General features: G+C 37.7%; 1 protein-coding gene across 1 annotated transcript in view; it reads left to right on the forward strand.

The window, feature by feature from the left end:
• DNM3 (dynamin 3) overlaps positions 1-8,727 on the forward strand; it is a 53,443-nt gene extending 44,716 nt beyond the window's left edge. The window contains exons 14-16 of the mRNA XM_066325533.1: positions 158-206; positions 1,864-1,893; positions 8,575-8,727. Coding sequence (XP_066181630.1) covers positions 158-206; positions 1,864-1,893; positions 8,575-8,727 — 232 coding nt within the window. The remainder of the gene's footprint in view (positions 1-157; positions 207-1,863; positions 1,894-8,574) is intronic.
• Positions 8,728-17,091: the final 8,364 nt, after the last annotated feature.

Raw genomic sequence — 17,091 nt, forward strand, 5'->3', positions numbered from 1 at the left:
TGCACGTATATGCAATGACTTTCCTGTGTTTCTTTTGCTGTGTTAATCTAGCTTTCTCTGCTGGAATCAAAAGTAACTATTACTGCTAAAATTATTCCTCAGGAACTGGCTTAGTTCAAGTTTCTTCAGCATAACTCTTTTCCTCTGCTTCCCTTAGTGCCCAACAAAGAAGCAGTCAGGTTAACAAAAGTGCAGTGGGAAATCAGGTAGGCACCTAACAGAGAATGGATAATGGCATGTGCAAGTTAATCCAAGCTATTGGGTTTTCTTGGCTACATTTTCTGTTTAAGCGTATCATTTACCTTTGTTTGCTTCAAACATACATAAATGTGTCCTCATTGCCTTGTTTTGCTGAACTTTTCAAAGCCACCTGACTTGTATTGTTATCATCATTTACTGTTTAGCATTTCTGCTGCTGCTTGCACTGCTGGGGAGTGTCTTCCCTTCCATGCTGTTCAGTGCCTTGAATCTGTCATGTTACACATCGGTGTTTTCTCATTAACTGCAAACTTGTGAATTTCAGAATCCCAAATGCTGGTGAGTACTTGCCTGTGTGTGCTTTGTGTGTCTTGCTACTCCAGTTGTGTTCACAGCTGAACAGCACTGAAGGGCAAGTCAGCAAGCAAATGTGGATTTGCCTTTACCTCTTCTGAAACCTTTCAGCTGCCGTCACAGAGTTGTTGACTATGCACCATAGGCCTTTCTCAGAATAAACAAAGAATAAGTGGTTGTTGCTCTCAGATTAATTAGCATCTTCACTGAGATTTGTTAATGAAATTGTTTGTTTCTTTTTGTCACCTAAGAATATGGGATTGATGCTGCAAGGTGCTTGGTGCTCCTGAGCCCCCTTCCTTCTCTGCTTTTGTGTGGGTCAGGGGTTCTCAGTACTTGGCAGGATCAGTCGTCTTCTTAATATGAGATGAAAATAAGGAAAATGCTATGATTTGGAGAGTTTCTTTCTGCTCTCTTTGAGGTTTTTGCAAAGTCTTAAACTGAAAAAAAAAATGTTATGGAACTAGTACATACTTGAGAACGAAATAAAAAATAGTAGTAAAAATAAGACAATGAAATTTTGTATAATTACCAGTATTGAACATCTTCCTGATGTTTTCACATGCAGTTTGGTGAAACAGTGCTCAGGAGGTTTCACCTTCTGATCAAGGTTTTCATATGTGACCAATGAGTTTAGATCCAAGTGATAAACCTGAAATTTCAGGAAATTTCCTACTCTGCTGCTGTTGTGGACGAGAGTTCTTGGCAAGAGATCTAGCCCCTAAAAAGAGATCTTTTTGGGGCTAGAAATTCAATCTCTTCCTCTCATCAAGAAATTGCTAGTTATTTTCAAGATATTTCTTAAAATAATCCAGCAACTTCTTGGATGGTTCCCCACAGCCTGACCAGCATGAGTGGCATTTTTGATGTAATATATGGTTTGGATTAAAATGAAAAAAAAACCCTCGAAGGTCTAAACTCTGCATTGGCTTCAAAGAGCAGCCTCTCCCCTCTGAGGAGAGATTTCCTTCTTATCTAGCTGTGCCGGAACATGTGTCAAACACAACGACTATCATCACTTTGGAGTGTCCCATAAAAGGAAAAGCAACCAATTATCTGGCTCTTCAAAAATACACAAATAAAATGAATGATTTTTTAATTGGGTGAATGTTTTCTCTCTAAAGAAGTGAAGAAAAAGCTTGGCGTTTTAAATTCAATGTTGAAACTTGGTTACTTGTGGTATAAAGGACTTTGCTGAACCTTTTATTGTAGAGATAATAAACAGATGTTTGTAAGTTGATTGTTTGGAGTTGAAAAGAATGAGAAAATGTTTCTGAAATAAAACTTCATTTTTGCAATTTGCTATTTCAGGGAACCAATCTACCGCCTTCAAGGCAAATTGTACGAGCTAAGTTCTGTAAGCTTTATTGTTGCTTTTTCATTTAGCTTCTCAGAGGGCAAAGTTTGTCTCTAACTCATTGGTTTGTCCAATACTTGCTGCTAAACTATTTAATGTTAAGCTGTCTTGTCTGTAACACTTCCTCAACAAAGTGTAATTGCAGTTCATCACTTAACTGCTACTAACCTGCTGTTACCAGTCTGAACTAGTGTAACTTGAAGTGTTGTAGAAGACTTTGCATAGAATTAATATCTTTATGATTTACCAAGTTTCTCAAACTAAAATGACTAATTAGTGTTTATTTTATTATATAACTGGAAAGCAGTTTTTATCTGATGTGCCTCTATTCATAGTAAACCTCTCTTTGAAAGGTGGGCAAATAAGTTTCTGGTAACCAAAAGGAAACATTAGCTCTGGTGTAAATGAACGTGCTCTTTATGGATACAGGTACTGTTCTTGGAGGTTTGTTTATGTCAAGGAATTACTTTTGGATAGAAAAAGTGAGTTTTATGAATGAAAATATTTAAAGCCTTTTTAGCATTCTTTTCATAGCACCAGGAGGATGAATATATCATGGACAGGCTCTTTTCTAACCCTTCCACTTCATGAGTAAATAAATATGTGAATGTCTTTAATATTACTAATTAGAATTAATTGTCTAAACTGCAGTTAATTTTATAACAAGTTACTACTGGTTCAGTGAGGTAAGGTGTAAGAAATAAATTTCTGCATTGTGTGTATTCTTTGGCAAGATCTGTGATAAAAATGTACATTTTTTCAGTTTGTTGCCACATCATGAAGTTCTGTTAGTTATCATTTTAAACTAAACTTATGTTCAGTTGTGGAAAAAGGACTAGGCAGCACTGATTTTAGCAGCATTTGAATTCAACCCATTGGGGAGATCAAGATCACTGAATTTTCCCAAAACAGAGGGATACTCATTTGCAATACTTGCTTTTCTTTTTTGATAGCTTGCTTTGGACTGGAATGATGCAGATAACTATTAACTATTTCTGTGTCTCTTGGAAATAAGATGAGCACAGCAACACCTTGTTTTTGGACAATAATGCAAATTCCTCTTAGCATGTTCTCCTCCTTTTTCCTCTACTACTAATTTATCCTCTCACGCTTAATCTTTGGCCTTTTTTGTTTGTCCTTTCTTTGCTATCGCCTGAGGTTTTGACCTGACTCCACAGAGTTTCTTTTTAAGCCACAGGTTAGTCTGTCTCTTCTCATTTCTTGGAGTAATCTGTGCAATGCTTGGTTTTACACAGCACATCAGCAAGGTTTGGCTTCTGAAAGCTGACCCACTCTTAATTGTGTATCTTGTGTGCTGAGATTTGTTTTGCTGACTAAAATTCAATGTTTTAAGCTCCCCTTCATGATAAAGCTTTAAAGATATAAAGGTGTCATTGCTCCATGTTCCCAATTGATGTGTGTGAAAATGCAAGACACTCAAATTATAGAGGATATATATAATTTATAGGAGATGATGTGCTTTGCTTCTTTGGCAAAATCTGCTGCTGTCCTTGAAGTAGCCCTGTAAGTGGAGAAGGGGCTTAATGCGAACTTTGAGTTTCAAGGCACTGTCCAGTTGATGTGGAGATTTGAGTCTGAGGGCTTTGTTTGACCTGCCTCTCTTCAGTGTTACACCAACAGTCTGATTAATTTCTTCTGGACACAAGTACCATTGAGACCCCATCCACTGGCCTGAACTATACTTCTAATAAGTACTTTTTTTTCCCTAGTAACCCCTTTTTTTCTTTCTTTCTTTTTCCCCTTTTAATCCTCCATTGTAGTGTACTTTGTTGTTTCTTTTCTTTGGATATACTTAAATCCTGTTATCTTGCATGAGCCAGGAAAAAAATGTTCATAGAATTGTTTTGAGCAACCAGATGGAAATGGAGACTTGTGCCATGGTCAGTGAGGTGGTCATGAAACATCATGACAAAGCTGTTCTGTTAAGAAATATCAATATTTCTATGAGAGAGGTTGTGCCCATGAGCTAACACATTCAAAAATATTTGAAAGTTTAGCAGCATGAGACCTGTGGGGTTTTGAATTTTCCCTTTATCAAGTCTAGAGGAGTCTTGCTGTTCTAAATGGCCTTTAACTATTTATTTTTTTAAGTTAATATCTCTTCATGTTCGACTTAACTCAGTCTTTGTTTAACTATATTTGGAAGTATATTTCAGTTTTTTACCACTGAGAGCTTTGCTCCAGTAGAGACTAAATTTTTCTTTAAAGCAGACATATTTTTAGGACTTTAGCCACTCACTAGTTTTAAGTTATGTAATATATTGTGCAGTGATTTGTAGGGAAGCAATGTCACAAGATCTTGGTTGCATTCAGTATCAGAACAGATCTGATCAGTTTATGCTGTGACATTTGGCAAATTACAGTGAAATACTGTAGTAGGCTTCCTTCTAATATGTTGCAGCTTCTGTAATGTGAGGATCTTCATGACTGAATCCAAAGAACCAACATCTTGTAAGGATGCCTCCCTGAGTAGTTTTTTGTCATTTTTATTCTCTCAATGTGCTTACTGTTTGTTAGCACTTGTAGTAAGGACAGTGATTAGAAGATAGAGTGGTACTGGGAGTTGTGTTCTGTGTTCAGAATTATCTCAGTGGAGTTACACGATACAACTTTAATGGTGTTACATCAGAAAGTGCTGCTGCTTGTGTTGCTGTGGGAGTGTCCAGTGTCATGATTCTCACACTTGTGTTTCTGTCTGCCCAGTTTCATGTATCTCGCTTATCTTGAAATCATCCTTCAAATAAGTCTTTTGAGAATCAGAAAGTGTCCCATTTCTTTAAATATATTTATTTTACAAATGCCTTATTTGATTTAATGCAGTTAAAGTCATGCAACAACACAAAATGTGCTTATCGGGTCAAATCCTGCTTTCCTATTTATCCATGAAGTGGTGGAGAGTAAGTAAGAACAACAAATATGGTTTGGGGTTTGTGCAGCTGAACTCTGAGAAAATGGTTTCCTTCTGGCTTGTTCACGTGCATTCAGAGCCTCTGAGTTTCATTTTTCAGTCACCCAGATTAGGTATCAGGATCCTGAAGGAAGGAACTGTGTCATCTCTTGTTCATCCTGTGCATGGAGTCCAGCTACCGGTCAGAATATTGTCTCCAGTAGCTTCTGGCTGTGCCCAGATTTTCCACCTTCCTGAGGTTCATAACTCATGTCACTAACATCCGCCCTGCACAGAATGACATTTAGAAATGTGATAGAAAATAGTGAAATGGATCTCTTAGATACAACTCAAAGAGAAAATGAACCAATGAGAACAATAATGAAACACAGTGTTTCCGTTTTCCAGCTGAAGTACTATAAAGCATAGCTAACGCTACGGTTTAAAAAACCTCCGAAGTAACAACTCTCTATCAGAATTTGTTTAACTCTCAAAAGTGTTTTTGAAAATCTTACCTTCTTATTGCCTGTGGAGGAACACTTTTAAAATACAGCTTGAAGGATTTTTTTTTTGTTTGAGAATTTGACTGGAGTCTAAGGTGTAATTCCGCTTGTCTGGAAGTGAAACTGTGTTCCTTAATCTCACTTGTTTCTTGCATTACACCTTGATCCAACATCTCCGTCTCCTTTACATCCAACACTGATGGTGAGTCTCCTATAAGTGTAGCTTTTTGGAGTTAATGGAACGTGCCTGGGAAATGGGAAAATTCAATGAAAAGGCCATGAAGCTTAGCACACTAAGCTCATCTTCTTCTTGATGTCCCCTGGAATAGCTTCCTAGTATTTTAGGCTGTTATGACTTATTGTAGAGTCCAGGATATTTTACAGAACAGTGTACTCTGCTTTCCCAGAGGGTTATAGATAAACGGGTCTAGAAATTTCACATGAAAAACACACAACCAAGGATATTGCTGTAGGTTGGTGTCCTGGTCTTCCTGCAGGGTTGTGTGGGAATGACAGCTGGATCTAATCCTTGGCACACAAGATTTTTGAGGAAACAACTGGAAAATTCCTTCCTTTTTGAGACAGTGACCAGAGATTGTCCTAGCAAGTCAGCTTGTTTCTGTCCACACCCCGTGATGATTGCACATTTATGGGGAGATATGTTGGACATAGAGCATGACACAATTTTTACCTTAGAAGTATTGACACCTTCAGTGCTCCTTGAATGGTTTGTATAGTTTAGTTTTTAAAATGTTGGCTTGGTCTGTTCTGAGACCTCTACCATAAATGCCTTCTTGTCAAATTGAGAAAATTGGACTCTTATTAAGCTATTACAGAGCCTGTGGTAATGGTGAGGAAAAGGATGGAATAAGCAGAGAGTGCTCCTTCCCTTGCATTCCCTTTGAAGTGCTTGTCATCTGTGGGGTTCTTGAACCTCCTGCTTGGGTATTCCTGCCTGGTTTGCTTCTAGAAACCATCTCTATCTTTGCTGACATCTGTGTTCAAATCTTTTACCTTTCCTGAGATATTTCTCCAAAGCATGTGCTGGCCAGGCTGCCTGGGCTTCCTGTGTGTGGATATGAGCTTTATATGGAGTGACATGGCATTTTCAGTTGCAGACAATGTGGTTCAACAGCATCCTCTCTCTCAGCCTCTTATTTCAGCTTCTTTACAGCATGGGAATGTGTGCACATATGCTGTGAAGGATTTAGTCTGCTGCAGAAATATAGCTCCCTTTGCTGCAGAACTAAGTTAAAGTGAATGGAGGACCTTAATTTTGTTGCTTTTCCCCATTTCTCCCCCCCCCTCCCCCCTTGCTCTTTCAGTGCAGAAAGAAAAAATAGAATCCGTTTGGTTCCACAGCTTGTCCTGTGGCAGCTGCCTGAGGGCCATTACACTGGCTGTATATACATGTTACTTGTTTCCTGTTAGAAAATTACTTCAATAAACATCATAAAATAAAATGAGGATTTGATGGATAATCAAGTTCTTATCAGTATGTTTCCCTTAACTTGCACTTAGTCAAGCATTCCATGTTTGTTTGCACTCACTAATGCCCCACTCCACTTAGATTCCCCGTCCCCATAAACACCAATATTAAAAGTTGAGACCCAGTTTTGTAGAAAACTTTGTGGATCAGGCTATTCCATCTAATCTGCTTGTGCCATACCCTCGAGTCTCTTTACAGGAATCATGTCCAGTTCTCTCATCCCTCACTGTGGCTTCAGAACCAAATCCATGCTTTCTTAGAGATTTTCTTTCAGGCTGAAAAGTTACAGCCTAGTTTTGGATCTTCAGGACATTTCTTACACTGCAGGCCTGGTTAGCAGTACATGGGAAAACACATTTATCTTCCTTGAAATGAAACCGACGCTTTTGGATTATGTGCATTTCCAACACAATTTTGTGCTTTTCAGGTGCAACTTATTTGGTTTAGTTTTCAAGTATAATTCAGTCCCTTACCCTGGGCAAAAACAAAGCTGTGGGTTTTTTAGGAGCTTACATGAACATCCAGGCTGAATAGGAGTGAATTCTGGTTCTGAAACATTTATAGAGGGCTAAGAATAGATGGTGAGCCATGTTCTTTAGTGAATTGTTGATACTGGAGTTACTACTCTGGTAAAGCCATATGAGGGGAATATTGGTCTCATAGATTTATTTAAATACAAGAGGAAATTCATGTTTGATCACACAAGTCAGTGCCCATAGGGCTTGTTGAGAGGGTTCTGAAGGGCTTCTCTGAGCACTTTTTTCTGTCTCAGTATTCAGTTGGCAATTGAAGGGTGTGTTGCTGTGGGGGAAAAGAGAACAGCTGAGGTGCCTTGCATCTGTGATTTGGGAGAGTTCTGTTGTCTTGTTCAGAGCATGATAGGAAGGAATGTTTGCTTTCTCATTTATATTGGAAAACAGTTCCAATGAAATTGAAAGTTTCCATCTCATCTGTAAATGAGTTTTCATGGTTACTCTCTTCTGCTATGGAGTCATATCCCTTCTTTTAGGTTTCTGTTGTCCCCCTTCTCTGTGTAGCGTCCTGGTCTTAGTGTTTATAGGTATGTTCCCATCTGTTATTTCATCTTTGGTTTATATTTATTTTATAAAGCTTTGCTTTACCTATTTCCCCCCTAAATTTTATTTCAGCCTAAGGTTTTTTTTTGTCTTTTCTTTTTCTCTTCTATGCTATGAGATGAAAATGGCTCTCACATGCCTCTCCTTACTGCGTCCTGCCTCAGTTTTCACTTAACTTTAGAAGACCTCTCCCCTTTGCCACTCCATACAACTTCTGAAAATTCCTAATGTGTGTCAGAAGCCACTCACTTTAGCAGAATTTAGGTGCTTTTCCTGGTATCCAGCTTTAGAGATGACCTTAACAATTAGACCAGAACAGTGTAGTCAAAGATGGTGTGGACTTTCATAATGTGTTTATATACAGCAAATAAATATCTTCAAGCTGACATGATCCTTAACACTCTCACACTTGCTGTAAGTACAACATCAGTACAACTGTCAGAAGATAGTTAGGCTTCTCTCTTTCTCCAGCCTTCTGACTGAAAATACTATAGTCACTTCATTACCATTTTTTTTTTTTTTAAGAATCCTAGAAACCTGCAAAAACTCTTTAAATTTCCCAGAGACTGAAAAAATGCACCTGTTCTTGTTTCTTTTAGCAAATCCTTATTTAAAACAATGAATGCAGCAGCAGAGCTCTGTTAAGTGAGTAATGAACTAAGCCTGTATCTGACTGCACCTCTGCATAGGTCATCCGGAAAGGCTGGCTCACCATCAACAACATTGGCATCATGAAAGGAGGATCCAAGGAATACTGGTTCGTTCTGACTGCAGAGAGCTTGTCCTGGTATAAAGATGATGAGGTAAGGAATGAAGAACTTGTTTTTTTTTCTCTTGGGTAAACCCCAAGTATTAATACAGTATTCTGATATCAATGTAAAATATTAAATCAGTTTGTGTAAACTTGAACTGAAAGATTGTTTTAAGGTTTTAGTGTGTTGTTTAAATTTCTGGTTTGGTTAATGGAGAATGCTGACTGTCTAAGACTTCCATTGAAATGCTGATAACAAATACAGGGTGTGGTGTGGGGTATTTTTGTTTGTTCCACTTTTTTCTCCTCTTCCTGTGATTTCCACCCATTGCTTTAAAAAAGAAAAATGGAAAGAAGCCCAGGCTGTTTTGAAATATTCTACTTATTGTCCTATCCTTGCTTGGGTTGCTCTTGTACATCTACTGCGAGTTGATCATAAGTTGTCTGGGTTAAGTTACTTCTGAAAGTAACTACACAATTGATTTAATGAAAACAACTGTTCTCCAGTCTTATGTTCTGAGAGGATGAAAAGCCCATCTGCAGAGTTCTGTAGCTGGTTGGTGTGGATTTTCAAATCTGACAAAAAATGCACCTTCATGGGTGATCATGAGGTGAGTAATATGGAAATGAAGAAAAGGACATCCATGTTGCTCACTTCGAATATATTGTTAGGCAGCTTGTCTGTTCTGTTTAATGACTTCTTCAACAATGTGTGTAATTATACATTTTATCCAAGACTCCAGCAATATTTTAAAGGTTAAAAGGTTATGGTAAAGCCACTGTGGGTTTTTTAAAGGTTTGTGCTGGTTTTTGTACAAAAATAGGGCTACATTTAAAAAAAAAATCCTATGATTTGGGTGTCCCCCCCCATCCCCCTTTCTTTAAAATTTATGTTTTTAGTAAAAAATAAGTGATTTTTAGGGTGAACCAGTGCAATGTATGGAAGAAGCACAGGTAAAGAGAAAACTTTAAAATGAGCTCTAAAAAGTCACAGAATCTTTTCATCTTATTCTAAGTAATAATCAAAACACTGGGTGATTCCAACAAAACAAGTTGATGTGGACTATGCAAATTCATATTTTGTTTAAACTAACATGGTGTTTTACTGCAGTGGATTTTCTGGAAGCCCTGGGGAGAGAGCCTGCAATGCATAAGGCAGAGCTCTCCCAAGTCCTGCAAATCCAGTATGTGGAATTCCTTCAGTAATGCTGCTGAGGGTGGGAGCCTGTGCTGCTCAGAAATGGGGTTTTTCCTCCCAGTCCATAGCCATTTGGGGATAGACCTTAAGGCAGAGGGACAAATTAGGTTAACCTGGAAGATTTTGCCGCTTGCTCTTTTATTTAAGTTTTAAAGAGATTAAAATCTCATGGAACAGGCAAACCAGTGAATGTCAGACAGAGGAGAGGAGCCAAGGGACAGGTGTCAAGAGGGGAAGTTTTACTCTTAAGATTGCTGAAATATAATTTGAAAAATTGCAGAAGTGACTTTATGAATTTGAAAATTTGAAGCTGTTGTTTTTTGTGATCTATCTTGAAGTCACTAGAACTGGCTTTCTTAGGTAAGGTACAGGCAACTGTAACTGAAAGAAGCAATATGGCAAAATTAACACACCTGCTGTGTTTTGTCTCAAGCAGTTGGAGGTGCATCCAAGATGAGCTGTGGTAATTTTTTCTGGTAGTTTTGGTGTTGCTTTTTTAAATCTGATTTTTGTTTAGTGTGAAATATAAAAATTCCTGAAAATCCTAATGATATGTCTTGTGCTGTGCGACTTTAAAAAGAAATAGTTTTGATAATCTGCTGGGGAGAGGCAGCTGGGAAGCTCATGAAAATACTCAGAAAGAATGGCCACTGTGTGATTTCCATATGCATATTTTAAGATAATGTCTCTTAATTGCCAAACAGTTATGTTTTGAGAGTCATGAAAATGTCAGTAGTTCATTCAGGCCATGGGAGATCACTCAGGAATTTCTTAGAGTGGTAATAGGATAATAGCATAGAATAATAGCGGAGTACTATTCCATGCTCTGCTGGTGAAAGAAGTTGCTCCTTAAGTACAGATTAGCTGTATAATTTGATTATTCTGTCCTGGAAAAGAGTTTATAAAGGTATGATTTTTAAAAAATTTTTTTTTTCTTCTTTTTTTTTTTTTTGTTTACTGGACCTTCTCAGTAAGACTGAAAAATCAATAAGGCTCCTCAGCTGATGGCTGGAGTGGTGGTGTGGGGTGTTTCTCCCCAGTGAGATGTGCAGTGTGGTGATGTGAGAAGTGACCCCTGTGTTTGTGTGCCTGGCTGTGCCCTGTGAGGTCGTGGGGAGTTCAGAGCCCCCAGCTCCTGCTTGGGCTGGCCAGGAGCCTTTCCATGGTGCAGGGTCAGCTCTCACCTTGCTTCCCATGCCATGCTGAGCAGTTTGTGCCCTGTGTGCCTGTACCCAGTGCTGCAGCAGCTTTGTACCAGAGCGCTCTGACAATGTGCTTTGCAAGGCTCCAGTGCCTGCTGGGGCCTCCAGGGCTGTGTACCCCCTCTAGTGTAAGCTGAGCCTGTTTTCTCCTCTGGAATTTGCTCTGAGATCAAAATCACTAGTGATGGTGGCTTGCTAGTGCTGTTAGAAGGATGTAAATTCCTTTGTGAGGTGCAGCTTTATAAGTGATAAATCCACAGTGTATTGCATTTAGAAGCAAGTTGCTTTGGCAAAAGATCTCGAATTTTGCTGTGTGATATCAGTATTAGAAAAGAAACAATTGGTTTCTTCACGTGGTTTTGTTGCTGTCAGACATACACCAGGATTTTATTCCTGATGAGAGGAATTCAGTGTAAGAATGCTTTATAGACTTGTAGTTTTGGAAATTCCAGGTTGATATTTGAGGGGTGTGCTTAAAGCAGTTACAGTATCGGTTCTGTGAGAACTGACATGGATCAGTTTCTCATCCTGCATGCAGTTGCTTCTGCTGGTAGCTTTGCTGTGTGACCAATACTGTGACTTTGTGCTTTTCTACTTAAAAAAGAAGCAAGGAGAGTGCTGTGTACTGGCTTTGAGACTGTTGTAAACAAGTGCAGGATCAGCACACTCAGTGACCTCACAAATACCGAGTTATTTCATAGAGGATTCCATGTAATCTTAGCCGAAGCATTATAAGGCACACCTAGACACACAGATTATTAAATCTGAACATTTTAGCTCTCACTTGTTACTGTTTTGTTAAGTAGCATTAACTAAGGTTCATTTGAAAGTCAGCCTGCAAATCTGAAGTTTCTGTTAGCCACTTCTGCATTAGGATGAAATGGACTTTGGGATTTTGGGATATCATTTTAGCTGGTGAATAAAAAAACCTCTTTACTGTAAAGGTAAGGATGCCATTTGTAAAGTAGTGTAACATTGTTGCAGTGCATGGTCATAGAATGTGTTTTTATTATTCTCTCTAAAAGCATCCAGAGATTTCACTGGCATTATTGCTGTGCAAAGGATGCCAAGCTGGACTCTAGGATTAGAATTTTTAAAAATGTGGAATTTACATTGAGGGGCGGAAATCCCCTTTAGTCTTATTTCCAAAGAAAATATTTCCATTCTGTTTCAGTAGTAAATTATGTTAATGTCAACATCTGGTGATGGATGCAGTTTGTATTAGAATTTCACTATTTGTTCCCAGTTGTAAAATTATGTGAGATTTGAGAGTGAAATTACAAAAATAAGTGAGGAGGTGAGAGAGTTGAAAAGGGAGAAGTTACTCTAAGGTCTGACAATGTGTACGTTTACAGAATGAACTTGCCACACAACAGCTGCTCTTGGCTTCTGTGGCGAGCAGGAATGTCAGGAAGTTTTATACAGCAAGAATCGAGCAATGCCTGGAAGCAAACGGGAGGAGAGAACATACGGAGGTGCCGCAGGGCTGTGGATAAATCAGACTTACTGTTAGTGAGTCCATGAGAACAACTAGGAAAAGAGTACTATAGGAAGCACATTAAGAATTTCAGCAGTGGGTTTTATTGTACTTCACAGGCAGTGCTGCTTTGACTCTGGGCTTGGTGACTGACCGGCAGTCTGAGGTCCAGAGCGACTCTTGGCTGGAGCTGGTGCTGCAGATGCTCTGGGCTGTCAGAGCGGGGTCCCACTGGCGGCTGTCCCTCAGGCTGGGTTGTCATGCGACTGCCTGTCTGTGCCTGCTGTACAGGTGAGAGGATGTTCTGCACAGCAAGTGTAGACAGGCAGACACATGACAACTCCGTCCAGCCAGTCCCTTGGAGCCATCGCCGCTGCTGTGCAACACTTTGTGCCAGTCCACTTTGGGGGGCGTTTGTTGGGGGGAACACACATAACAGAATTAAACTTTAAAACATTGGCAGCTGCAGAACAAGAACAGAACTTGATTTTATTCAGAAAAGAAGCTTGGTACATGAGTTATCGTTGTGCTGACACATATCAGGGATGCGATTTCAACAGACTGCTCACGCCGAACATTTGGAAAAGCAAAAAGAACTGAAGCCACGGTTTATTTTATATGCAATTCATACAGGGTTTTTTGCCTGCATACTGTACTCACACATAGTAATTTAACCAGATGTTTTTACTCTTCATGGAAGCACAGAAATACTGAAGTTCAAGATAAAGGATATGTTTATACAGTGCATATTTTCTAGGAGCAGATAAGTACAATAATCTGGGATGTTAAAAATAAAAATCTTTCTGTATAAATGGAGACCGCCACTTGCACATTAACCCCCTTATAGGGAATGTGCTGGGAAGAAAGCTGGTTGCATTTTGTGTCAGTTTTGCTGTATATGTATTATATTCCTTTTAGTATTTTGGTTTGCATATTATTTAAATTTTGCTTTGTCTCAAAATCTGTACTTTCTGACAAAATAAATTAATTGCATAAAACTTCAGTAAGTTTTTTTTCAGTTAAATATGGACTATAATAGAGATCAAAAGCATGCAAATGGCATCGTTTCACATCACAAGATGTGCTGCTTTGCTGAATTTTCTCTGTACAGAATATACACAGTGACTAATCCAGTTTTGCAGTGGCATTTTGCAACATCGCTGGGGTATTGTTTCAAAAGGTATAAAACCCACTGGAACCTTTAAGGGGGAAAAGAATAGTTGTATTAATTTTCTCTACAGATTAAATATTTCTGGTTTGTAATGGTGTTTTGAATCTCTGTTGCTCGCTAGTGCCACCATAGGTAAGCAACAAACTTGTGCTTTCAAGCCCTTCTCAAACACATCCCATTCAGAGTAGCAGCCAAACAATTTTAAGTTCAGCCTGAAAACTGATTATAAAGGGATGAAATTACCAGAGATTGAAGGTGGGGATAGTGCTGAGGTTTTATATTAAACTAATAATAAAACAATATATAATTTTTCAGAGGTTCTATCTCTAATAATTTTTGCCATAAAGAATAATATGCATTTAGTTAATATACAAATTGACTATACAAGTTAAGTTTATAAATTATGTGAATAAAATTTTCCTTGAACCTAACAAGGTGGAATAAGATGTCTTAAATAAATGAATCAACCACAAAACATGACTAACTAATTCAGACATGAAAAATTAATGCCTGTACATTAAATAGTTTGTCTTTATAAAATGCTTACTTAAGTTTTTGTAGCTCAAAGTAAAATTTAAGGGTATGCTTTGAGTTGACATTTCTTCCTACCCGCTCGACCATTTTGAAGAAAAACAGAAGTGGAAAATTAGAAGTATTTTTAAAATAAATATAATACACTGATTGTTTCATAGATTTAATGGGATATAACGTCTACATTTAGTTGCTAAAGAAATGAAAAATCTTTAGTCTGGAAGAAAATTAGGTCTCACTTTCTGTGTTATGGATCCTTCTTGAAATAACAAAGAATTGTACAGTCAAAATGGTTGGCAACTTATAGTACAGAATATTGGAATAGCAGAAATATGCATTTTCTAGAATAGGTTTTCTGTTAACAACTGTCAAGGAGGTTGTGCTGGGAGGAAAATCCTAAGTGGAAACCTTGTGCTGTCTTTCTAATAACTGTGCACAAGGAGAATTCATCAAAGAATCAGCAGAAAGTTTTACGTCTTGTTTCCCTTCAGTTAATTCACTGGGTGCTCCTAGACATGACTAAATGAGTATCTTCACTTGATTTCTATTTAAAACCTGAAATTCCTTGAAATTGCAGTTAACTTGCCTAAAGAGCTGAACATTTTTGTGTGCTGTGTCTGGTTGACACGTTGAGTCAGTAAAGGGCTTGAGAATATTTTAGAATGCTTGAAACAAACAAACAAAAACTCATGATTGCCAATAATGTATTTACAGAAACTTATGTTAAGGGCCTGAGTTTAAGTATTGGTACCTTGGAAACTGAATCGAGATAGGTATTCCCTCCAGTAGTGATCAGTACTCTTTGTTTAAGGGAAGGCTGTTATTTTTAGATACTGCTTTGCAATGCTGTGTAAAATGCAGTACAGAACTACAGTAGAATAATTTAGGAAAGTTTAATTCTTAACTGTGGCATTTCCTGTCTTTTTGTAGGTTTAAACCTGACCCTTAATAGTATTTCAATTAAGATTTTTTTTTCTAAATAAAGTACAGTTCAGGAAGCAAAGCCTTCTACAAGTAAAAGTAAAGTTATGCTCTTGGTTATAATCTATTATTTTAAAAACCCAACACATTAAAGTTTAGAGCTTTTCATTTTCCAATTTGCTTAACAGATTTTGATTGAAAGAATATAATACACATTCTGTGTAGAAGCCTGGACTTTTTATGCAGGTATTTTGCTATTTTGGTTATAATATTTTCCATCTAGAAATGATACTTGGGTGGTCTGGAGGCATAGTGATAGTACAGGAAGGGGGACAAGGAGCGTGGGGAGGGTGGCAGTGTCTTTACGCTCTGAAAATACAGATGTGCTAAATTGCACTGGCAGTGATAATACAGGAGACAACATGCAGCTTAATGACAAGGCAGAAAGATGGCAAATGACATGGTTTTTTTTAAAAAGTACTTTTTTTTTCACATTTGGATGCTTATTTGATCTATATTTATTTCTGTAAAGTTAACTGACTTTCCCCCACCCTTCTCTCTCTTTTCCTTTTATTTTTAACATGAAAGGAATAGTTAGAAAAGGTTTGGAATATTTTCTTCCTCTTCCCTATTTAATTTGTTTTTGAGTGCACTTAGAAAAAATACACTCCCTAAAGATGAATACACTCATCTATTTAAATGTTCCTACTGGTTTCAATGTGTGTTTTTTGGTAATGTGTATCAGTTCATACAACAGGCTTAAGCATTGGTATTGTCCTGGCTCTAGAGAACTCTCACCCTGATAAGTATGCGTTGGGTCCTGTTAATTTTTTAAAATTCATTACAAAAAGTAATATTTGGTGGTATTTTGTTTTTTGGGGTTTTTTTTCTCTTGAAATATTTATATGCTGCCTATTTGTCTTTGTTGACATGCATGTTTAAATCATCTTGTTTTATAACTATTGAAATATCTTCTCTGTGACTATGATCAACTAGAAATTGTTTCAAACCAAACCAGCAGTGTTTCAAGAACCGCAGAATCATTTAATTCACTTTGAAAATGTTTTGATTACTGAGCCGAGGTCAATATATTTCCTTATTCATTGCTAACAATACAGCCTTTCTTTCCATATCTGCTGCTTTGCACTCTGCATTTCCCCCCCCCCGCCTCCTTTCCAAGCCCCATGCCAAGGGGGCCTCCTCGATCTCAGCCTTACAGTCTAAAAATGTAACTTTGAAGAGTCATGGACGTATGGGAGGGGAATCACTTCCTAAATCCAGAAAGGTCATTTAAAATAAGGATTAATGCAGATAGTAGACTAGAGATAAGAGAAACACTCGATCCATATGTTTCCATTGTCCTTGCTTATTTAGCAAAAGTTAACACAGGCTATCTGCAACACTGTTTTCATGGAGAGCCTATTATTCCTTGGATAACAGTATTTCCTTCCTTAATTTCTACATCAGAATTAAAAAGTAGCGTTGCAAGTAAGCATTAGAGAGAAAAAAAAAAAAAAGAAAACTATTATACTCCCCTTGAAAGCAAAACGGAGGAGGTTTCTTAACAAGATTTGGAAACATTTTTCTACTGCTTAAGTAAAATCTAAGTCATAAAACTTTTCAGATTTGCTATGCCTAAGACAGCAATCATATGTAGACATTGAGAAATATTAATGCCAGTTTGACTCTAGATCCATTCCTTTAATTTTGTCCTGTTGCTTCAGATTTTCTCATAATAACCACATTTATGTGGTTGTATGTATATGTATGTACAACATGTGTGTTGTAACTTCACTTGAAAGCAGAACGAGAATAAAAATTCCATCTACTTGTACTATAATGGATTACACCCCATGAAGTTAATCCTAAAAATAACCTTCTGAAAGACAAAAAAAAAAAAAAAAAAAAAAAAAAAAGGAAGGGAGGCTGAATAACTTACAAGTGTATATATACAT

Source organism: Sylvia atricapilla, chromosome 9 (genome assembly GCF_009819655.1).
Source record: "Sylvia atricapilla isolate bSylAtr1 chromosome 9, bSylAtr1.pri, whole genome shotgun sequence".
NCBI lineage: Eukaryota > Metazoa > Chordata > Aves > Passeriformes > Sylviidae > Sylvia > Sylvia atricapilla.